General features: G+C 36.9%; 1 protein-coding gene across 2 annotated transcripts; it reads right to left on the bottom strand.

The window, feature by feature from the left end:
* Positions 1–5331: 5331 nt before the first annotated feature.
* LOC115214122 (centrosomal protein 20-like) lies at positions 5332–19162 on the bottom strand. Of its 2 annotated transcripts, XR_005000078.1 has the most exons (5): positions 19089–19162; positions 15277–15474; positions 11114–11198; positions 7007–7231; positions 5332–6462 (listed from the first exon to the last, which is right to left on the bottom strand). XR_005000078.1 is itself a non-coding variant. In XM_029783184.2 (4 exons), exons 1-4 carry the CDS (start codon positions 19114–19116, stop codon positions 7144–7146), a joined length of 399 nt encoding a protein of 132 aa, XP_029639044.1. In that variant the 5' UTR covers positions 19117–19162; the 3' UTR covers positions 5332–7143. The 2 variants fall into 2 exon arrangements, 1 of the variants encoding a protein (XP_029639044.1); XM_029783184.2 differs by having other exon boundaries at positions 5332–7231.
* Between the last annotated feature and the right edge of the window lie 5677 nt (positions 19163–24839).

Below are 24839 nucleotides of genomic sequence, written 5' to 3'. Positions count from 1 at the left end.
CTTCATCAACACCCTCTTAAATACCTCAAGAACTGTAGTTCCCACCCCTATCAAGTCTATCCTCCAATATCTTCTATAAACACCACGACGTATGTTTTCCCCACCACCACTCTCTTTTAATACTACAAGATAGAATTGTTATTGGGGGTGATGGTACAGATAGTGGAGGTGGTAATGTTTAATGGTAGTTTAATACACTTCCCAAAAAGTTGAGCTGATGTGAGATTTGCCGTTCATCATCATCATCGTCGTTATCCTGACCATCATTATCATCATCATTTTACATTTGTATTCTTCCTTGTATTGGACAGGTCTTTTCTCTTGCACAGCAGCATAATTTAGTTCCATCTCTACAGCGGTATTTCGTCTGCCGTAACGTTGTGAGTTCAAGTTCCGCTGAGGTCGACTTTACCTTTCATCCTTTCAGGGTCGATAAATTAAGTACCAGTTTGTCCCCTCTATGTTTAGCCCCTTGTGGGTAATAAAGATATAGATATAGGTTCCAGTGTTACCAGAGTGAAGCTCTGAACTCAGTAAAATACGTGTATTATTCTTGTGTCAGATCATTTCAGTTGGCTATACTCTCTTCTATAATCAATTTACTTGCCCTCGTCTTTGCCACCAAATACCACAACAACCACCGGATTTTTGCTGTTAAGCACCTACAGCTATGACAGCCTTTGTTTGGAAAGTTATGTAAAACTATTTTGAAGTCAACAAATTTAGAAACAAATATAGGAAACGATCATTTATCTTATTTTACCAATCATACTCATGAGTGAAACATTAGAATCGATTTTCTACAGAAGTAAATCATAGTTTTAAAAATTCACAGGACACTTAGATGCCCCTTTTAAAACCTCTCCTCCTGAACCACTGGTCAAGAAGATCACGCAACATACTACAAACTGAAGCCAATTCTTATTCAAACTGCATTGTTATTTCATGTGAAAAGAAAGGTACTTTCATCATAGGTCCATCGAATCAAGGCTGATTCAGGGTTAAATAGCAATAGCCAAGCTCTTTGGATTTCATTAGTAAAAGGAAATTTAGTCTTATAATAGAAGTCTGTAAAAATGTAAAGATGTGTGAGGGTATGTGTGTACATATATATAACTATCTATCTAGCATATATAGCATATATATATATATATATATATATATATATATATATATATATATATATATATAATATATATATATACACACACACACACATACATTTACATATATATATATATATACACACACACACACATTTACATATATATATACACACACACATTTACATATATATATATACACACACATTTACATATATATATATATATATATGTAAATGTGTGTGTGTGTATATATATATATATAATGTTCGTGTGAATGTATGTATACAAAAAAAACCCCACATGTATCCTTCTTTGTGTTACACATGGAAGAAATAAATGTATCATGTTGCAAGATGGACAGATAAAAAAATATACACTGGTGCTGGTGTTGCAGCTGCTGCTTATAGCAGTGGTGGTGGTGGTGATGGTAGTAGTAGTAGTGGTGGTGGTGGTGGTGGTGGTGGTGAAGGCGAAGATATCAGCAAATATATAAATAGATAATATAATTCAGGTAAGTAGGAGTAAGAATGGGTTATCATCAGATAGCTATGTTAAATATACACGCAGCTGTCTTAATGTATCTCTGTGTATGTGTATGCTGTGTTACGTAGATGTGTGTGTCTATGTATACGTATAGAAATATGTAAAAACATAAACATCTTTCTCTCTCTCAGTTTGTGTGCATACATGTATAATACACACATCACTTAATTACGGGGATGTAAACACACCAGCAGTAGTGGAGGACAAACATAGACACAAAAACATGCACAAACACACACATATATACACAACAGGCTTCTTTCAGTTTCTGTCTCCCAAATCTACTCACATGACTTTCATCAACCCGAGGCTATAGTAGAAAACACTTGCCCAAGATTCTACACCATGGGTGAGAACCCAGAACCATGTGGTTGGAAAGCAAATTTCTTACCATATAGCCATGCTTGCATCTATACATATGTCTATATAAGGTGCATTCCAGTTTTCAGGCTTTTTCAGGAGAAACTTATTAATTTCAAAGAAGTACAAAACTATATCTTATTCAACGGAAGATCCTCTGACTTCAATACACATATTGTAATACTCCAGCTACTTTGTGAAGGCCCTTTGGAAGTATGTGCAGGATGGTTTCATCACTTTGTGTACATCTCAGGTAGGCACAGCTGACAACACTACCATGCCTGTCGTGTTTGTCCTGATCAGGCAGTATCCCCTGGTAGCACTAGTCAGGGATTTCTGGAAATTATCTGTGGAAATGAAAGTCCTCTGGAAAAGATCAGCCAATTGATTTTCATTGGTACCTATAATTTCCCTACAGATATTGTTACTCATGCCTACCACTAATTCCATGTTGGAATATTCACTGGCAGCATTGCCTTGACTGACAGAGGGCTGTGAACGCCTGATGGCACTCAATGTGTTAGGCACCTTACCTCAGTCTATACCTGATTCAAGAATGCAACTCTGTCAAAGAGATGAGCTGTGAAAATCATGTCTAACAAACAGCAACCACAACTGCTCATTGTTAAGGAAACACTGGGGATGTAGCCTTGCAAACTCCAGCTTACACATTAGTTCTATACCCAGCATAGCCTTGGGTATTCTGAACGCAGTCATATCCATACCTGAAGATACACAAGCGTTTTTGGTTTGGCTAGTATAGAGCATAAATGAATTTTTGAGGTTTGCAACTCCAAAGTATTCTCCATAAAATAGGCCATAAGCAAAGCAGGATTCCTAAAGATGCAATCCAGTGACTGTTATTGTTTATTCTTGTGATTTATTGACTGACATGGCAAAATTCAGGTAAGCTAGAAACTGAGGTGTTCAAAAGGACATATTTTTGGTATGACTGAAATTCTGAGGGCTTTTTTTTGCTTCTTGTATTAGCTGGCGCCTGTGTTATGGTAGAGTTCCCTAAAAATTCAAAAATTCTGCAGAATAATCAATTACTTCTCCTTGATTCACAACAATGTCTATTAATTTGTAAGCTTGACTGTTTCCTGGAAGAACTTGTAACAGTTGCCAGTTGATGCAGGTGACTGTAATACTTTTGGTTTTAAAATATTGCTCTTTATAGTGGGGGTAATCAATGGCACCAATCCCAGATTTGTTAGAAGAAATCAATGGAATTTATGCCAGATTTTAAATGGGTATTCGACATCAACCCCAGTATATGACTGGTACTCATTGGAATAACTCCAGAAAAACAAAGAGAAAAGTTTACTCTGACACAATACAAAACCATTGCTTAATATGTTGCAACAACAGGTCAGGTGTTCAAATTTTCTGAGAAACACACACACACACACAAAACAAATGAAAGACAATAATAAAGATGAGATTAAAAATCAATGTGATTTATGTTTTTTTTACTTTCAATATTTAATGACTAATGTGATTCAGATCTGATTCTTAAATATCATAGACAAAGGACAGAAGAAAACAAATAATAGTTTCCAATGTAAGCACAAGGCCAGTAGTTGAGAGGAGGGGATCAATTAAAACTATAAAGCACAGTACTTAACTAGTACTTTATTTTAATGACCCCCTCACCCCCAAAAGTCTAGCAATTTGAACTTGGCAGAATCAACTTTACCTTTCATCATTTTCAAGGTCAATATAATAAAATACCAGTTATATATTGAGGCCAACACACTGACTAATCCCCTTCCCTCAAGATTTCTAGCCCTGTACCTTAATAATAATAATAATAGTTTGGTCATGTGATGCAGATGGATGTGGATTGCATAAAAACATGCTGATCACTTAAAGTGGTGGGAGGTTGTGGAAGAGGGAGACCCAGAAAGATATGGGATGAAGTATTGAAGGCTGATCTCAAAATGCTAAGACTTGCAACTCCAAAGTATCCTCCATAAAATAAGCCATAAGCAAAGCAGGATTCCTAAAGATGCAATCCAGTGACTGTTATTGTTCATTCTTGTGATTTATTGACTGACATGGATCAAGGTATGTGATGCTTTGCTGAACTCAACATGACCCACCCACCACAACAAATGAAAACCAAAGTGCCACATAAAAAGCATTGGTGTGAAAAGTGCTGGTTCCATGTAAAAAGCACACAGTGTGCTCTGTAAAGTGGTTGGTGTTAGGAAAGGCATCCAGCTGTATGTAGAAACCAAGCCAAAACAGACTGTAGAACCTGGTGCACCTAACCATACCAGTTCCATCAAGCTGTCCAAAATCCCAAAAGGGATTTTTTCTGATACTGTAATGATTCTGCAAAAAAGGAATTTTTCTGACGCTCTAATGATTCTGCCAGCCCAACACCTTAACAATGATAGCAAGAGTCTACATACACACACACTTGTGTGCATGCATGTGTATGTGCACACAAACACACACACACATATAGAGGAGATGCAAGTAGTATACATCTATTGAAATATATTAATAGGTATGTACAATGAGTGCTTATATTGGTGTACCACTAACACTCTGGCTTGAAATGGGAATGAGGTGTGGAAATTGCCTATCCAAAGTGGCTAGAAGTGGTACTTGATTCACTTTATTTATATTTTAATTACCAAGTAAATGTCCTCGAATAGCACCAAATGTTCCATTTTTAGACTTGTCTACTATGATAGAAATCCTCATTGATAGAAATTTTTGTTGGTTGGCCATATACACAGGATGGACAACAACAAACACTCCATACAAATCCTTTACTCCCAGGGAAGACCTAGATTGAGATTTGCAAAAATGAGCATAGGTGGAAAGGAACTGATCATAATAAATGGCAAACCCAAGTGAAAAATCAACCAGTATCGAGAAAGCTTATCAAGTCATGCCAAAGCCATAAACAATCATAGTCGCAATGACTGACTGCAGAATAATGATAAAATACACACCTGGTGTATGCTATGGACACACAAGGGATGCAGTAATATCAGAGAAAATAGCTTTTGTGTGTGGAAGATGTACAAGTACTATAAACACTGAAAATGTGCAGAAAATAGACTCTACCAACTGCCAGCAGGGTAAGCTTGAGGTAGTAGATAGCTTCCATTATCTAAGTGATGAAGTTAGTAACTGGGGTGGATGCTCTGAGAGTGTAGCTGTGAGAATAAGAATAGGCTGGGCAAAGTTCAGATAGCTCCTACCTCTGCTGGCAACAAAGGGCCTCTCTCTCAGAGTGAAAGGCAGATTGTATGATGCCTGTGTGTGAACAATTATGCTACACAGCAGTGAAACATGGGCTGTGACAACCGAGGACATACGTAGGCTTGAAAGAAATGAAGCCAGTATGCTTCACTGGATGTGCAATGTCAGTGTGCATGTACAACAGAATGTAAGCATTTTGAGAGAAAAGTTGGGCATAAGAAGTGTCAATCTCTGACTGTGGAGGGAAACTGTGATAGAGGTAGACCCAGGAAGACATGGGATAAGGTGATGAAACTTGATCTTTGTAAGGGGTACCAGAACAAACTCAAGTTAAAAAAAAGGTGAGTATGGACAGTGGATCATCTTTTCACATACACTTCTCACCCACAACATCCTGATTCTCTCTGATATATTGTCTTGCAAACCAAAATATCTCATGTCTCTGATCCTCATGTTGAACAGACAGATTTCCTACTTTCTGCTTCTCCCTTAGCTGTGTAAACCTTTCTCCCACACTAATCTTCTGGCTACCTGATAAAATTCTCTGTCATTTCTATTTTTCCAGTCTTTCCAAGACTGTCTTTACACTTTTATAGCTCTGGCTACTTCACTGTTGCACCACCACACCAACAACTTTTGTCTGGCCAAAACTTTGCATCAGCCTCAGGTTTGGTCTGTAACTCTCAGTAGTTTGTCCGGTAGCAACTTCCAATTGTTCTCTATGTCAAATGCGTCCACTCAATTTCTCTAACTTTCTGACTACTTACTGGGTCTTTATGCATCTATATCTTCCTTTTCCAGACTGGTTTGCTTTTCTGAGTCCTTGTAGCTCTGAGTTTGAAGTCACTAATCACTAACTTATTTTGGATTATACATTTTTCACTATAGAAAGATTGCATTTACAAGCATCTGCCCATCTCATATTCTGGAGAGAATGTAGTTAATCTTTCTTGTGTACTTACCATATTGATAGGTAATCAAGTGGATGGCTAATATCTTAAAATTCACGTCATTCAAGTCATTTGCATCCCAGAATTCCAGCAGTTTCTTTCCCTCCCTTCTTACACACACATACACACATAATTCTATGGCACCAATCTGCACCTAGAAAGTTTTGCTTCAGTTTCTATTAGCAGAGCAGTACCTACTGTGGCTGTCTGTTCAGCTATGAATATTTGTCTAAACAAATACACTCACTCACTCTCTCTCTCTCTCTCTCTTTCTCTCGCTCTCTCTATCTATCTATCTATCTCTATCTCTCCCTCTCACAAATACATACACAATATATGCAAAAGCTGGAAAGAAATGTAGAAAGCATGCTCTGTGAAATGTGTCATATTAGTAAGTGTTAGTGATGTGAAACAGATAGATTGAGAGATAAACTAGGTTCAAGAGGAATGAGATGTAGTGTGTAACAGAAACCACTGAACTTATATGGACATGTTATGTCTATGGATGGTAACAGATGGGTAAAGAATTTCCAGGAGATGCAAGTGGAGAGAAGCTGTAGAAGGGAAAGATATGGACAGAAGTAATGAAAACTGGTTACAGGATGGCAAACATCACAAAGGACAAGACATAAGGAATGCAACTAATGGCAAGTTGCTATATATTTTGAAAGGTTCCTGTCCAACCCATGCAAGCATAGAAAGCAGTAAAAAAATGATGATGATGATGATGATGTGAGTGACATTACATGCTTGAAGAAACATGGTTAGACCTCTTGTCTTTGGAATGGTTTTTGTTGGACTCAGTATTTTAATAAAACACACCACACACACACACAGACACACACACATGTAGAATCCTTTTCATGAAAAAACTGCATAGTAGTTCTCATTGCAAACTGTAGACAATCCTGTCATTGCACAAACACATCTAAACATGAAACACATACAATTCTGAAGTGTTATTGCCAAGTTTCTTTCTTAGTGACTTTGGTTTTGCTGCCAGCACTTTGTTGCAGGAAGAAATTCACTAGAGAATACAACAACGGGCTGGAAAAAAAAAAAAAAAGAAGAATGGAGAAAATACAGTTTAATAATTCTGCAATGATATTTTTCTATTCTCAGTTAAACAATATTATACAACAGAACAAATAATATAAAAGTTCTTTTACTTGATTTTCTCAATTCAAATCACAGAAAGCCTATAACCTACAGTTAGTAGCGGAGGTGGATGCTCTGAGAATAAGAATAGGATGGGCAAAGTTCAGATAGCTCCTACCTCTGCTGGCAATAAAGGGCCTCTCCCTAGAGTGAAAGGCAGATTGTATGATGCTTGTGTGTGAACAGCAATGCCACACAGCAGTGAAACATGGGCTGTGACAACTGAGGACATATGTAGGCTTGAAAGAAATGAAGCCAGTATGCTTCACTGGATGTGCAATGTCAGTGTGCATGTACAACAGAGTGTAAGCATCTTGAGAGAAAAGTTGGGTATAAGAAGTATCAGATGTAGTGTGCAAGAGAGACAACTGAGCTGATATGGTCATGGATGAGGACATGTAAAGAAGTGTCAATTTCTAAATGTGGAGGGAAACTGCGATAGAGGTAGACCCAGGAAGCCTAGGTACACATTAATTAATGTATTCCTAGATATATGAGAAAAATGGGTTGGTCAAATTTGAAATGTTTTTCATTATGGATCTGCTGAATGCTAGCTGAAACTAAATTACCACCACAGCAGTCTAGGGTTGAGAAAGTACAAGAGAATCACTGATGTCAATTTACACAATTCGATAAACTCTGACCCATCTGATTCTTGTGGTAATGATTCTGCCAGCTTGCCCTCACTGCCTTACATACCATATATGCATTAAACACACAAACACTCACATAAATAGCATATATAGACCTTACATATATATCATATATGGATCCTGCATATATATATATATATTATATATATATATATATATATATATATATATATATATATATGAATAAAAAATGGAGTTAACACAGGTTTAAACAAGTATTTTTACTTTCTACATATGTTTCAAAAATTCCACTGATACTTATTCAAAAGAATAAAAGGTATAAACAATGCAATCTTCTCTTCGGGAAAGTGAAAAAACGAAACTTGTCAATACGACATTTTAGCAAAAAATTATGGATTCGTATAGCGATAGACAGAACGCTATTAATATGTTTAAAAAAACCTTATATGATATAACGTCATAAGTAGCTAACAGAAAGAGTAGGGATATTAATAGTGAATGTTAAATATAAAGGAAATTAAAGTCTAAACTATATATAATGATAGAGACTACTTATATGCACTAAAAGTATGTTTCTGCCAATGCTTACATCTGTATGCTCATTCTATAACCGTGTTTACTAGAGTATTTTTAGAAAAAATAATGAAAAATAGCTCAGAATTGCAGAGAAGACAGAATTTCTTGCCTTTGTCATATGGTATCGAAATTGAGAGGATCAACCATTCTAAATGAAATTGTTCATTATGGTCTTTTAAATCCCAAATCAGTTGCTGACACCGGTACTATTCCGTTATTTCTATCCCTAAATGTTGAGTAATGGATAGAAATTCTCTTAGATAACTCTAACGATGTGCTTCCAATGTAAAATCGTACTTTATTATGAGTACTGATTATACACTGGTATATAGAATTTTTAATCTTAGAGTTACTTGACATAAATTTAATTCTATTGGGATTGACTTCAGATACAATAACCTTGTTATTAATATTTCTAGAGGGTTGGATGGTAGTAGCTAAATTAATGTTAGTATTAGGAAATGTATTAATATTTAACAGTTTGTTATTATGAGAAGATATAATTTGCAAGAGATTTTTTGTGTTTGAAAAACCTATCCTAACCTTATGTGAATTAATTATAGAGTAATATCACTCTATAATTAATTCACATAAGGTTAGGATAGGTTTTTCAAACACAAAAAAATCTCTTGCAAATTATATCTTCTCATAATAACAAACTGTTAAATATTAATACATTTCCTAATACTAACATTAATTTAGCTACTACCATCCAACCCTCTAGAAAAATTAATAACAAGGTTATTGTATCTGAAGTCAATCCCAATAGAATTAAATTTATGTCAAGTAACTCTAAGATTAAAAATTCTATATACCAGTGTATAATCAGTACTCGTAATAAAGTACGATTTTACATTGGAAGCACATCGTTAGAGTTATCTAAGAGAATTTCTATCCATTACTCAACATTTAGGGATAGAAATAAACGGAATAGTACCGGTGTCAGCAAACTGATTTGGGATTTAAAAGACCATAATGAACAATTTCATTTAGAATGGTTGATCCTCTCAATTTCGATACCATATGACAAAAGCAAGAAATTCTGTCTTCTCTGCAATTCTGAGCTATTTTTCATTATTTTTTCTAAAAATACTCTAGTAAACACGGTTATAGAATGAGCATACAGATGTAAGCATTGGCAGAAACATACTTTTAGTGCGTATAAGTAGTCTCTATCATTATATATAGTTTAGACTTTAATTTCCTTTATATTTAACATTCACTATTAATATCCCTACTCTTTCTGTTAGCTACTTATGACGTTATATCATATAAGGTTTTTTTAAACAATATTAATAGCGTTCTGTCTATCGCTATACGAATCCATAATTTTTTGCTAAAATGTTGTATTGACAAGTTTCGTTTTTTCACTTTCCCGAAGAGAAGATTGCATTGTTTATACCTTTTATTCTTTTGAATAAGTATCAGTGGAATTTTTGAAACATATGTAGAAAGTAAAAATACTTGTTTAAACCTGCGTTAACTCCATTTTTTATTCATATCATTCAAATATTCAACGTAAACACGAAGTTTCAACCTTTATAAACAAGGAGTTACAACATCTTTACTTGTGAGATTTTTGCTGCCCTGGTAACTATTCATTCATTTATCCATGTTAATTGTTAACAAGGTAAAATACACTCATCTATTTATATATATATATATATATATATATATATTGGGTCATCCCATAAATAATGTGGCTTTTTTCAATTGCATGAACTTAAAATCAGAAGGGGACAGGATAAACTACCTGCATCAACTCGCTATAAAAGCAGGTAGTAATTTTGCCTTGTCCTTATTCTTATTGCAAATTTTTAAGAGCGTAGTTCGATTTTAACAGCTATTTTTTTTTCAAAGTTATAATGGAAGTGACAAAGGAGCATATTTGCTTTATGAGTTCAATATAGTGAGTGGTTAGCTCAAAAATGGCTTAAATGATTTTGCAGTGGAGATCTGAGCCTTGAAGATTATGAGCATAGTGGACGCCCATCTGTCATTGATGATGGTCAATTAAAGATCATCATTGAGAAAGATCTATGTAAAATCACTCAAGAACTTGCAAAAGAACTTCAAGTTAGTTAGAAAACTGTCTGAAACTATTTGCATGTGATTGGAAAATCAAAAAAGCTCGACAAATGGGTACCACCCAATTTGAATGAAAATCAGAAAATGAGCACATTATGAAATTTGCTCATTGCTTCTTCTCCATAACCAGACCGATCCATTTCTTGACCATATTGTAACTTGCAATGGAGTGTGTATGCATGCCAAACACTAGCTTTCTTCTTTAAGTCCAATACTTCAGCCCTAATCATTTTCAGGTTATACAAAACTCAGGTTTTACCAACACTGAAGTACTACAGGCTTACAGACCTGTGGACTGAGTACTACTGGAGTATAATTCACATGTCATAGATAGATATGCTATCACATGCACATAAACACATAAACATCTTAAATTGTATCTAGAAGATTAACATATTACCAAAATTTATGTCACCTTCAGGGAGCAATTCTCTTCCACCAACTTAACAACACAGAAACAATAGTTAAATAGGAGGGATATACAAAGACTTACACACTGCTGGTCTCTAAATCCTCAGCAATGTTGAGTTCATTCTTGATAAATTCTCTGTCTAAACGAGTTTCAGACTGACCAGCCTCTGTAAGAATGATTATAACAAATAACATTAATGAAATATCAATACTAATTATAATTACAATAAAGCAGGTGTGAGATCATCATATGAGGAAGCAGGTGAACAACTAGAGATAAACAAACACCATTGTACCTTCATTTGTCTCTTCAATTTCTAACCTAAACTTGTGATAAATAAATACTGATTTTTTTTTTTATCTTAATTATTCTATTTAGTTTCTTATTTTCAAAACGTAAAACTTATTCATAAATTCTATTTTACTCAATCTTTTACTTGTTTCAGTCATTAAACTGTGGCCATGCTGGGGTACTGCCTTGAGGAATTTTAGTCAAACTAATCAACCCCAGTACTTATTTTCTTTGTAAGCTGGGTACTTATTCTATTGATCTCTTTTGCCAAACCGCTAAGTTATGAGACATAAATACACCAACACCACTTGTCAAGTGGTGGTGACATACACACACACATGACAGGCTTCTTTCAGTTTCCATTTACCAAACCCACTCAAAAGGCTTTGGTCAGCCCAGGGCTATAGTAGAAGACACTGGCTCAAGATGCTATGCAGTGGGAGTCAACCTGGAATGATGTGGTTGAGAAGCAAACATGACTGTGGCTATATTTACATTCAAAAAGGAATATTCTGGAAAACAATATTGTCCTTTTAATAGAATATACATAAGTTTGTATACTATGAGAGGATTAGAGTTCTTGATGTTTTGGGTGGGGAACCTTCTTTAAATAAGAAGTTTACTATGTATCTCATTACAAGTTTTTGGGGGATGTTTTTTTTTCTGTTGTGACAAGTCATTGTTAAGTATTACTTTACACAGAACTTTATGTTTGCTTTGTCTTTCAGACAAATTTTTCGCTACGATTTGTCATTGGTTTAACAGCACTCCATTGCTGACAGGTGTGTTTAGTGATAGCCACTCTGTTGCTGGGGTTCATACTGCTACACCTCACCTGGCGTATAGCTTGTGTAATACCTATCATCATCATCATCATTGTTCGACCGTGGTCGAGACAATGGAATTTACTATGCTACGCCAGACTTCACGGTCCATCATGGCATTACGGAGGTCCTGTTGCTGGATGCCTGTATCCCTGGAGATTACATCAGGGTAGGAGAGTGTGCGCCCTCTGGTACTGCGAGTAGATGGCTTCCAGAGGAGAAGAGTAGAAATTATCTCTTTTTCAGCTCTACAACAATGTCCAGCAAACTGGACTCTCCTACCTTTCACAAGAGATGACACAGGTGGTAGTTTCCCATATATTTGCATTTTGTTTGGATGGTGCTTCCACGAGAGATTTTGAGCTCTCATAAGGAGGCGAGTATAGATTCCATCCAACTGCCTCTCAAGCTTCTTTGATAACGTCCAGGTTTCTGAGCCTAGCGTATAGCTTGTGTAATACCTATTCAGTTGCAGCACAATTATTAAATAACTAATATCAAGCATTTCCTGGCTTACGATTTACTTAACACCTGTTGTAATTAAACACTAGTTAACCCTTTAGTGTTCGCATTATTCTACCAAAATGAATGCTTTTTTATCCACATTGTTTTGAACTAATCATGCATTATCTTGTAGCTATGAGCTTTTGATGAGGTAGCTGTTAATTTTTAAAACGATATTGTAGGGTTGACGTGAGAGACCAGATCTGGCCAGTTTGAACATAAAACAGGCAGAAAACTTCTGGCCGGATATGGCCGGTTTAAATGCTAAAGGGTTAAACTAAAATCATATTATCTTTCCAAATTTCTTTACCTAACATTTTTATTTATTTAATTTATATTCTATAATTTATTACAGTATCAATTATTCATTATTATTTTATTCATTTCATTCACATGTGCTATAATTCACTCTACTCTAACCTGATGGAAAGTTATATTTTATTTATTTCCTTAGCCCTTTGATGCCATCAGTTCACAAACATATAAGGTATAAATCAGGAATTCTTTTGCTTCGGTAATGACATGATTTATTAACTTTTTGAGATGTTTCTGCTTTCAAAGGAACACATTTAGTTCTACCAGTTGTTTCTCCCATCTATTGGTATCTGTAACTATGGAGCACATACGTCTTGCCATATTGGATGGGATGTTAAGGCAGCAAACTGACAGAATCATTATCACTCTGGGCAGAATGCTTAGTGATATTTTGTCTGTCTTCATGCTCTGAGTTCAAATTCTGCTGAGGTAGACTTTGCTTTCCATCCTTTCGGGGTTGATTAAAAAAAGGACCAGTTACACACTGGGGGAATTTGATGTAATCAACTTAATCTTTCTGTCTGTCCTTGTTTGTCCCCTCTATGTTTAGCCCCCTGTGGGCAATAAAGAAATAAATATATTAAAACCTTTCACACTACTTCTGCTTCTCATCATCTTTTCATTTTTAATTTTTAATTTTGTCATTTTTCTACATTTTCCATCATTTTTCTCTTCATTGTTCAAGTCTGTCATCTTTCATTCTTAGCTAATAGTTTCCCCATCGGCTAATTGCTAACTTCTCAAGTATTACTTCCTTCTACCAGTTCATTCCTCCTAACTTAGCTTTACTTCTCTTAGCATAGCACACCTTCTCACCATCCTACTATGTTGTTACCCTGTTATCTCTCTGTACTAAATATATGTATGTGTATATATGTTGGGGGCACCTTCATATTGGAAGTCACTTGACCCTGTTATCTCCCCTACTGTCCTTCTTGCGTCTGACTTCTGTCTGAAGTCAGGACGCCATGATAGATCGTTAGCTCCTACACGCATTTTTTTCTGTGTATCTTTCTGTCAAAGAGCATAGGCTCGAAACGTAAAAGACTTTTTCTATTTCTATTCCTGAGCGCTATACTAATACATTTGTTTGTTTGTACTCCACCTGCCTTCGTCTTTTGTTTATTTTCGTAAACTTTCCCGTTATATATATATGTACATACACAGACACACAAAGCAAAGTTTATTACAAGAGATATGTATATGTATGAGTTTGTGTCTTCTCCCTGTCTTGATGTTTGTATACTGCATAAAAACAATAACACCATATATATAACAGTGAAAATATGATGAGCTATAATGTTGTTTGTTGTTCAAAGGACTAAGGGAAATAGTACCTTACTTGGAAACAAGTGAGGGTTAACGACAGGAAAAGCATCTAGCCATAAAAACTCTGTCCATGTAAGCATGGAAAAGCAAATGTTAAAAGGATGAAGATGAGGATTAAATATATATTGGGAGGGTCATTCTCCAAAAAATAAAACAAAAAACCCCTCAATAGATGCAGTTGAATACATTTTATTGTTAATTCACTTTTGACAAGAGTGAATAATGTTGTCGTAGCCATATTGACCCTCACTAAAGTACAATATTGCCAAAGCACTGTTTAACCAATGCCAGCATGGAAGAAATGTATGTGATGATAATGATATATGTTAACATTCAAAGACCAGGAAGCATGTTAGCCCTACCACCCTAAACCCAGGTGATGTGTTAGCTTCATTATCCAAGGGACCAAGTAGTGCATCATTCTTACAACTTAAAGTCCAGATGGTGTATTAACCTGACTACTCAAGGACCAGCTGGTATGTTAGTTCTACCACCCAAGTACCATTATGTTGTAAGTTCTCTACTATCCAAATACTACTTGGTACTGTGTTAGCCCCACCTTCCAAAGACCAGGTGGCATGTTAGCCCAACCTCCCAAGGACTAGATGATGAGTCAACGATACAGTTAATACAGTGATTTGAGGCTAACGACCGCATGACCTCCAATAGGGAGTGGTTGGGGATCATGTGGTTGTTAGCCTCAAATCACCAAGCCTGGTCGGCGTTTGTGAGAGATGCAGCATTGAGGATGAATGAAGCCAGCTCAACCCACCCCGGGTAAATGCTGTCTCAAGACAAGACAAGACCAAAGGATCAGATATGCTAGCCTTTCCATGAAGGGATCAGGCAGTATATAAGCCCTACCACCCAAAGACCAGAAAATATCTCAGCCCTATCACCTTAAGACCAGGAGGTTTGTTAACCTCCACACAAATATAATGATCATGAAAAACAAACAAATAGAAATGAATGCACATTCACCTGCCATAAGAACTGAAGAAGTGTGTTTGTATTTGTTATACTGGAGATATTCTAAGATCAATTCATTGATAATGAGGTTTTCATTACATATTGGAGGTTTTCCTTCTGAATGTTCATCTAGTACGTGGAACATCTCAGCACGTATCTGAGCTTTCACCTGGTTCAGGACACCTTTTCTTTCCAAACTTTCAGAAATAGCTAGTAAAATCAACAGAAATAACAAGCAATGATAGAGTTTCAAATCTAACTTGGCATATTATGTACTTATTACTGAATAGTAAACAAAGAAAGGAAGATATTCTAAATACAAAACAATGTTTCTTATTCTACTCTATGTTCATTTTCTATTGCTTAGTGAAAAATGTGCCAAAAAAACTCATTCACACTGCAGCTTCAGTGACAACAGAAAAAGGTTAAGTGCTTGGATTTCTGCAGCACTGATAGTTACCTTAATAAGAAAGCTGTGACAGAACCAAAATTACTATCTAGTAAAGAATCACTATGGCTCAGAAAACCTTAAATACTACTTCCAAGGACTATGTTATTATGAATCCAATCCTTGGTCTTAATGACCATCCATAGATGATGTCGATTTCTATGCATTGGCCTTGACAAAAATATAAGAGACATCCCTTTCCCAAACATGTCTCCATGTTGTAAACTAATTGCTGTCAAATCAAGATGCTTCAGCAAAGATTATCAGGACTTCATTGCAAAGGAAATACACCATTTACTCCCAGAAGGTATAATTGAAATGAATATATCAGCATGGTGAGCCAAGGTAGTAGTACTGAGTGATCCTGCCTATCAATGCAAGAAACATATGTGCACAGGTTATTCACAGTCAATTAATATACAAAATTGGATGCTTAACTAATAAAAGACAAGATGGTGAATAAACTCATAAAATATAGAATGTTCTCAGCCTTAACCTAAAAAGTGCCTGCTACTAAGAGTTAATGAAGATGGTCTGACAGAGAGTATATGACTTTTGGGGTCAATACATGTCTCAGTTTTTTTATCATTCCATTTGGCGTTATAAATGGAGAAGCTGCCATGCAATGTGTGATGGATGGGCTAGTGCAAGAGGAAAAGTTGCAAAACAACACTCCTTATCTTGACAATGTTACTATTGCTGGACAGATACAGAAATAGAAGCATGACCGAACTGTAGAGGAATTTCTGAAGATTATCAGTAGCAGACACCTAACATTTAATGACTTCAAAAACCATTGATTGTATTAAATGGTCTTGGATACTCTGTGTGGTTAATGATATCATTAAACAAGATCCTGAGAAGCTTCAACCACTACAAAAGTTTCCTCCTCCAAAAAATTTACAATCCTTAAAAAGAATACTCAAAATGTTTGCATATTATGCCAAGTGGATTCATGTATTTACTGACAAAATTCAACCATTGGTATACACAAAGAAGTTTCTATTAGAAGAGAAGTCTTTGAAAACCTTTAACTTGCTAAAGAGAGTTAAAGGAAACCATTCTGCACTCAGTAGATGGAAACTTACTGAGGTAGAACAGGATGCAACTTATGTGGCTATTTCTGCTGTCCTTATCCCAAGAGGATGACCTGTAGCATTCAAGTCAAGATTGCTACAAGGAAGTGAATTACACTACCACATACTGAAGTAAGGAGTAAATGGAACAATCATCTACCATGGTGCCACTTTAGTCAGGTGACTGATCAGAGGTTAGTGGCTGTTATGTTTAATAAAGACCCCCTTCAGTCATGACTGATCACAGGATTGCACCTAGATAGTTTCCCTCTGAGGCACAAGTCTGGGCAAGTTTGTTTATGAAAGACCAGCAGTCATCCATGCATACCAGCCTTCCCTCTCCATGTCACCAATGTTATTCAAGGGAAAGGCAAAGGCTGATACAGCTTGGCACCAGTGACATCACAACTCATTTCTATAACTGAGTCAACTGGAGCAATGTGAAATAAAGTGTCTTGCTCAAGAACACAACACACAACCCAGTCCAGGAATGAAACTCACTATTCATGATACTGAGTCCAACACTCTAACCACTGAGCAATGTGCCTTCATATCTTTTATGTTTAATAGTAAAAAGAAAAGACATATGAAGATTCAGGAACTTGTACCATTTAACTTCAGAATGAAGTATTGTCCTGGTTAGACGAATGTGATGTTTGACACAATTACTCATTAATTCAGTTTTATTTCTTCCATATTTGCTGACATCCACAATGGTCTATGTCAACTAGGAGTAACTTGGCAACTGCATTTTATTAGGAATCTTTCTGTTTTTACACATGAGAAAAGCTTGTGGTTCTCATATGGTTTGTACTGAACTAAAATCTCAGTTCTATCACCCACAAGAAGGAACTCTTACCAAAGCAATAAAGCCTATGGAACAGCTTAATATGGCTTTCAAGGAAATTTTGCCAACTGTTTTGTGTAATTCATATTTACTCATAATAGTTCTTGAATATTCATGTTTTTATTTTGCATTTTTATGTCCCAGTATGTATGCACCAACAACGATCAGATGTCTGGATTTCCTGCTCAGCTAATGCAAAATTATACTATTATATTATATACACTGATTTGCTTCATGTCTAAGGAAGTGAAGGAATATCTCTCCCACTACTTCATATCACCTCTACAATGAATGGACAGGTAGAGAGGTTGAACATATGGAAGACAGTCTGTTTTGCCTTTGAATAATGTAATGTCAAAGATACACTGAGAACAGGTGCCTTTTGAGGTGCTACATTTCCATACATCACTGTTCCGTACAACAACAAATACAACTCATAAACATGTCTTTGTATTCCAATGCTGGTCTTCCCATGGAAATTCACAAGAGGATAGTGAATTTTAATGGGGAGAGTGACAGTGGAATAACTAATGACTCCCAGACCAGCACTAAGGAAGTTCACAAGAAGCAACAAAACAAACCACTTGTAGTTCATGTTGTAGACTAAGAACTAAACAATCCAACAAATGCAAACATCAGGTATCTAGATGAGCAGGAATCTATAGTTTCATAACTGACTCGATGCCTTGCTTCAAAGTCCACGAAAACCTTCACATCTCTTGTAGAATAAAATAAAAGAATCCCAATAGTACTTGGACCATTTTATTAAGATATACCACAGTGTGAAGAATCATGAAATAGTAACTTCCCATGAACTTAGGAGATGCAAATATGTATCAAAACTATTTGATACTGCTAGAATTTTTCTTTTCTAAGAAGGAAAAATGCAATGTTACTATTGGTGTGTATAGTATGGGTTTCTGTACTTCCAACTGCAAGTAGTGTGGGCCACTATATTATAAAAGTAATTGCATATAAAACGCCATGACATTTATATATTAACTACAATTGAGTAAAAAGCTGAGAAAGCATGTTTTCATTATCATTACAAACGTTACTCTTTACAGTAATTAAAAAAAAAAGTTCTCAGTGCTACTGGTGCTACGATAGTTTGGTACAAGCTACCTTCAACACGGTCGCTAAGCCTGTTAGAAATAATGTCCAAATTTCCCACAAATCACAACATGCTGTCTTAAAATAGGATAGTCACAGTCAGAATTAAAGCCACACTATTCACTGAAGGTTGGCCTGTGGTTAAATAGCAACAGTGTTCACGTGACTATGAAGTGAAAATTGGTATTGGTTGATTTGCAGGAATTGGCTGCTATTTCTAGTAAGTTCACAGTTAGAGACCCGTTTGTTCAGACTGTGAGTAACAGGTTATATTACGGTGTGGTAAAAACTACAGAAAAAACTGTTCTGCAAACTAAAGTGTGTTCAAGAAGGAATTTACCGTTTTTTAAATCTTTCACTTGCGCCATGTTTGTTTACTCGTTGCGAGGAAGTGATTTAGAGATAGAGCTAGTTCTCCGTTCTGAAGCCGCACTTGACGAAATAGCCATTTAAAAAAAAATTCAATATTAAATCTAAGGAAATAATTAACATGATTTCTGGTAAATTTAACGAATACTAAATTAGTTTTAATACGCCATATATTTTACTGCTTTTCTTCTTCTTGCTTTTAATCGTTTGACCAATAAGTGGAGAATTGCGAACTTTTCTTTCTCGGAGGAACTAGGGAATGTATAAAAATATTATGGATTACTTGAATTTCTGAAACGAAGTCGGAATGTTGTTTACTATAGTAACAGAACATCAGTGATAGCAAATAAAACAGGACCATAATTTCTGTTGACTTTTATACGTCGTTCTATTTTATAATTAATGTTATTTTTAATGATGTTTTTATTTAAATACTAGAATGCCCGTGACCCGTTGGGCCACCTGGAAAGTCTGAGTTTCTCGGTAACGGAGTTTTGTTTCAAGGATTTTTCCCCACATTTTCCAGGTTATTTCGCATGCTTTCAACGAATGTGACATCGAAATCACGAGTAAACGGTACCTTTCCCAAGAAAAAGGAAAGATTTGGCTGCTATTTCTTGTACGCCCTGCTACCACGTAATAGGTATTTCGGTCCTTTATCACAAATAGCTGTTACGTGCTAGAAATAGCAGCCAAATCTTTGGAGCTGAGATATGTTGAATGCACCGCAAAAAAATTTTGTAATGCTATTCCCTCTCAGAATTGTCGCTTTGACTCTCAAATCTGTCATCTGGATCAGCTGGTTTTGTTCATTAATTTCCGTAATTTTTTTTATTTATTTTGTTTAAAAGTGAAAGGGAGAAGGTAGTCGGGGCAGCGCTGACAATGGCTACGCTCGGATGGTTCTCTTATGTGCCACCGGCACTGGTATCACAGCTGCGATTTCCATTGATGTTGATCGATTTTGATTTTGATTTTGTTTTTCACTTGCCTCAACAGGTCTTCACGAGTAGAGTTTTGTCTCCCAAGAAGGAAAGGTAGGCATAAGTGGACTGAGGCCACGGGTTATGGCCTTGCTTGTCCTGCCGGGTCTTCTCACTCACAGCATACTTCCAAAGGTCTCGGTCTCTGGTCATTTCCTCGGTGAGACCTAAAGTTCGAAGGTCGTGCTTCACCACCTCGTCCCAGGTTTTCCTGGGTCTACCTCTTCCACAGGTTCCCTCAACCGCTAGGGTGTAGCACTTTTTCACACACCCATCTTCATCCATTCTCACCACATGACCATACCAGCGCAAACGTCTCTCTTGCACACCACAACTGATGCTTCTTAGGTCCAACTTTTCTCTCAGGGTACTTACACTCTGTCGAGTATGAACACTGACATTACACATCCATCGGAGCATACTGGCTTCATTTCTTGCGAGCTTACGCATATCCTCAGCAGTCACGGCCCATGTTTCACTGCCATGTAGCATGGCTGTTCGTACACATGCGTCATACAGTCTGCCTTTTACTCTGAGCGAGAGGCCTTTTGTCCCTAGCAGAGGTAAGAGCTCTCTGAACTTTGCCCAGGCTATTCTTACTCTAGCAGTTACACTTTCAACACACCCGCCCCCGCTACTGACTCGGTCACCTAGGTAACGGAAGCTATCAACTATTTCTAGTTTTTCTCCCTGGAATGTGGCGGAAGTTGGTCTCTGCGTATTTTCAGTGTTTATTGCTCCTGAGCATCTGCCACATACAAAAACTATCTTCCCAGTTAGCCTTCCCTTGATGTTGCTGCACTTCTTATGTGTCCATAGCTTGCACTTGGTGCATCTTATAGAGTTTCTACCTGTAAGAATTAGCACTTCCTTCTCTAAGCCTAGATTCGAAATCGAATCCAAGAATCATCGGTCGTCCAACCCAATGCAATCAAAGGCGCAAAAGTAAGAATCCCTTTGTTCTGTCAAAAAGTGATCGATCATCTCCCTTTGACCGGCGACCTCAGCCATGTCAGGCTAAGTTCAACTGGACAAGTGATGACCTAAATAAGCACTGTGTCTATTGCGATATGTCTGTTTTTCTAGCTGTCACAAATATTATAAATACAAGGGGAAAAACAGAGAAAGGACAATCGCAGCGGAGACGGCAGCAGACAGATCTATTTCGCCCCGCGTTTTGGCAGACGACAGACAGAGAGAAATGCTCACAGTATCTATCGACTACTGTTTCGAATGAAACACACACACACAAACATATTCATTTTTAATATGTGCTCTATACGAGCAATTCGTAGCATTTGCTTACATTTGTATGTAGTGTACTTATAACCCTGTAATTAAATTCCTTTTAATCATGAAACGGTTTATGTATTTGTTTACATACACACACATCCACTACATACCTACGTCTTTCCTACAGATCGTGCAGGGCCATCTACCTGAAGGCGTTTGTGACTTGTCTACCTTCCTACTTATTAGGACTTTGGTTTTAGCTAGGTTGACTCTAAGGCCCTTCGATTCTAATCCTTGCTTCCACACCTGGAACTTCTCCTCCAGTTCTGATAGTGACTCAGCAATTAGAGCAAGGTCATCAGCGTAGAGGAGCTCCCACGAGCAACCTGTCTTGAATTCCTCCGTTATTGCCTGGAGGACTATGATAAATAGAAGGGGGCTGAGGACTGAACCTTGGTGGACCCCAACCTCTACCCGGAATTTTTCACTGTACTCGTTGCCAACCCTCACCTTACTAGCAGCGTCCCTGTACATGGCTTGCACAGCTCTCACTAACCATTCATCTATCCCCAGTTTCCTCATTGACCACCAGATAAGGGATCGGGGGACCCTGTCGAAGGCTTTCTCCATGTCAACGAAAGCCAGGTACAGGGGCTTATCTTTGGCTAGATATTTCTCTGCAGCTGTTTTACCAGAAATATGGCATCAGTGGTGCTTTTCCCTGGCACAAACCCAAACTGTATCTCATCCAAACTAACTCTCTCTCTAATTAGTTGGGCTATGACCCTCTCCGTAACCTTCATTAACTGATCCAACAGCTCGATACCTCTGTAATTATTTGTATCTAGGGCGTCACCTTTACCTTTGTAGCAGTTGACTATTATGCTGCTACACCAGTCATTGGGTATGACTCCTTCGTGTATCACTGGTTAACTATACGGGTGACTAGGCTATAGCTGACACTAACAGATATTTTGAGCATCTCTGCAGTAATTCCTGATGGGCCTGGGGCTTTCCCTGTCTTCATGCTTCTAATTGCCTTAACTACCAAGGAACTGTCAACTTGGATAGCTGGTCCCTCTGTTGGGTCGACATTCGGCAGACTCTCTTTATCCCATTCATTTTCTTTATTCAGCCATCTTTCATAGTGGCGTCTCCAAACCTCTCTCTTTGCATCCTCATTTAGCGCAAGTGAACCATCATCCATGCGAACACATTTCTCTCCTACCACATCACGATTCTCTCTCACACACTGTCTTGCAACATGAAATACGTTAAGTCTTTGGTCCTCACGGTGCAGAACATTGGCAAATTTTTTCTTATCCGCTTCCCCTCTGGCTAAATAAACCTGTCTCCTAGCTTCCCTTCTGGCAGTTTGATACAATTTCCTGCTACCCCCATTCTTCGAGTCCTTCCAAGCCTATCTCTTTTCTCTAATAGCCCTGTCTACAACATTGTTCCACCACCATGTTATTTTAGGTCGGGAGGGGACTTTGCACCAGCCACAGATCTGGTCAGTGGCTCTCAGCAGGTTGTCCTTTAGACAAATATTACAGACAAAAGAGAGTTATACACGTGTGTGTGTGTGTATATATATATATATATATATATATATATATATTCACTGAGTGGAGTTTGTCTGTAGTCTTGTGTTTTAGTTTGCATTCTGTTTTTGCTATGAGTAGTTTTGGATCTTTGATGTGAGAGCAGTTTGGTTTCACTTTTGAAACACAATACATTTTGAAATTTCAAAATCCTTTGACTGTCTGCTTCACACAATTTACAGTCATTGCTTTTTTATGTGCTTCTTTGATTTTTGCTGTTACTAGAAATAACAGCAATTTTCTAAAGACTTTATCTTGAACTGTTATTAACATTTTCAGCCATCAATATGAACTTTTGGCTATATTTTCACATTTGATGTATTGTTCATTTTTATTGGACACTGTTTGCTCATATTCTTTTCTTTTTTCATGTACATTTTTGTTAACATTTGTTGTATATTTTTTCTCTTGGCAACATTTTCTCTGGTTTTCATTGATTCTCTGGTGAGAGGGTAGTTGTAGCAGAAGCATGATTACTCTTGAATTTTAGCTACCCATTTTGGTTCACTATGTGATGGTCAAGTCCATTTAGCTTTACTTTGACCATCCATCCCTTAATGTGATGGACTAGCCAAGTGGCTGTACATCAGCAATAGAATGGGAGGATTTTAGCTGTTAATTCCTTAGGGAGGTGAGCTATGAGTGATTTTGGATCTTTGATGTGAGAGCAGTTTGATTCCATTTTGCAGTTTCAGCTAGAACAAATGCTGCTAAGCATTCTGCCTGGTGTTTTGATGACTCTGCCAGCTCACTGGTTTTAATAATCTTAATATTAATTATAATATCAAGCTTAGCATATTTTCCTGTAATGATAATGACATTTAAGTCAAGTAACATACAAGCCTATAAATTTTCTATAAAATTCACATTTCTTCCTACCCCTTATCTCTAAGCATAAATCCGACACCCCGTATTCTGGGTTCTTAACCTTACAAGCTACATGACGACTTCACTAGTGTTGGTGGCATAAAAGTATCCAGTGCTCACAGTAAAGTGGTTGGCTTTAGGAAGGGCACACAGGCATAGAAATTATGCCATAGAGAACATTGGAGCACAAAGTCTTTGAACCCACAGGATTGTATCAAATCGTGTGACCCATGCCTGCATGGAAACTAAATGATGATATATATCATCATCATTTAATGTCTGTCTTCCATGCAGGAATGGGTTGGACACTTTGACAGGAGCCAGCTAAGCAGAAGCCTAACTCCGGCTACTGTGTCTGTTTCGGCAGGCTTTTTACAGCTGGATGCCTTTCTTAACACCAGTCACTCTGCAGAGTGAACCGAGTGCTTTTTGCATAGCACCATCACAGGAGAGGTCAGTTTTGGCATGTTTTTTTTTACAGCCAGATGCCCTTCCAAATAAATGCCAACCACTTTACAGTGTGGACTGGATGATTTTTATATATGCTTGTGGGTGTGTATTTATATACATATATAGTCCTTTTCCACTGATGACCCTTTTCTGTGCTACCATTTAGCTTTTACTTTTCCCTGAGCTTCCTGTTATAACTACTATAGTTCAACTTTAATATCCCCTCATATCTGTTATCATTCTCAACATCTCTCATATTTGTCATTGACACTTTAAACAGTGGTTGGTATTAGGAAAGGTATCCAGCTTTAGAAACCCATGGTGAAGTAAACACTTGAGATTGAGGCAGTCTTCAGGTTTACCAAATTCTGTTGAACCATTCAACCCATGGTTTTGATGATAGAGCTTGCACAAGGCTTTCTCAGAATGAAACAAGAACAACAACTGTATGAAAAAACACTTAATATCCACTTGATTTTTTTTAATTATGCGAAAAATAAATAATTTATTAGTTTTTTTTAACATATGTAAATTGTGTCTTTTTATGTCCAAATTTTTTAACTAGTTTGATATTATTTTCAATTC

Source organism: Octopus sinensis, linkage group LG7 (genome assembly GCF_006345805.1).
Source record: "Octopus sinensis linkage group LG7, ASM634580v1, whole genome shotgun sequence".
NCBI classification, from domain to species: Eukaryota; Metazoa; Mollusca; class Cephalopoda; order Octopoda; family Octopodidae; genus Octopus; species Octopus sinensis.
Note: the sequence above shows the minus strand (reverse complement) of the source record. Positions and strands in the feature narration are given on the sequence as shown.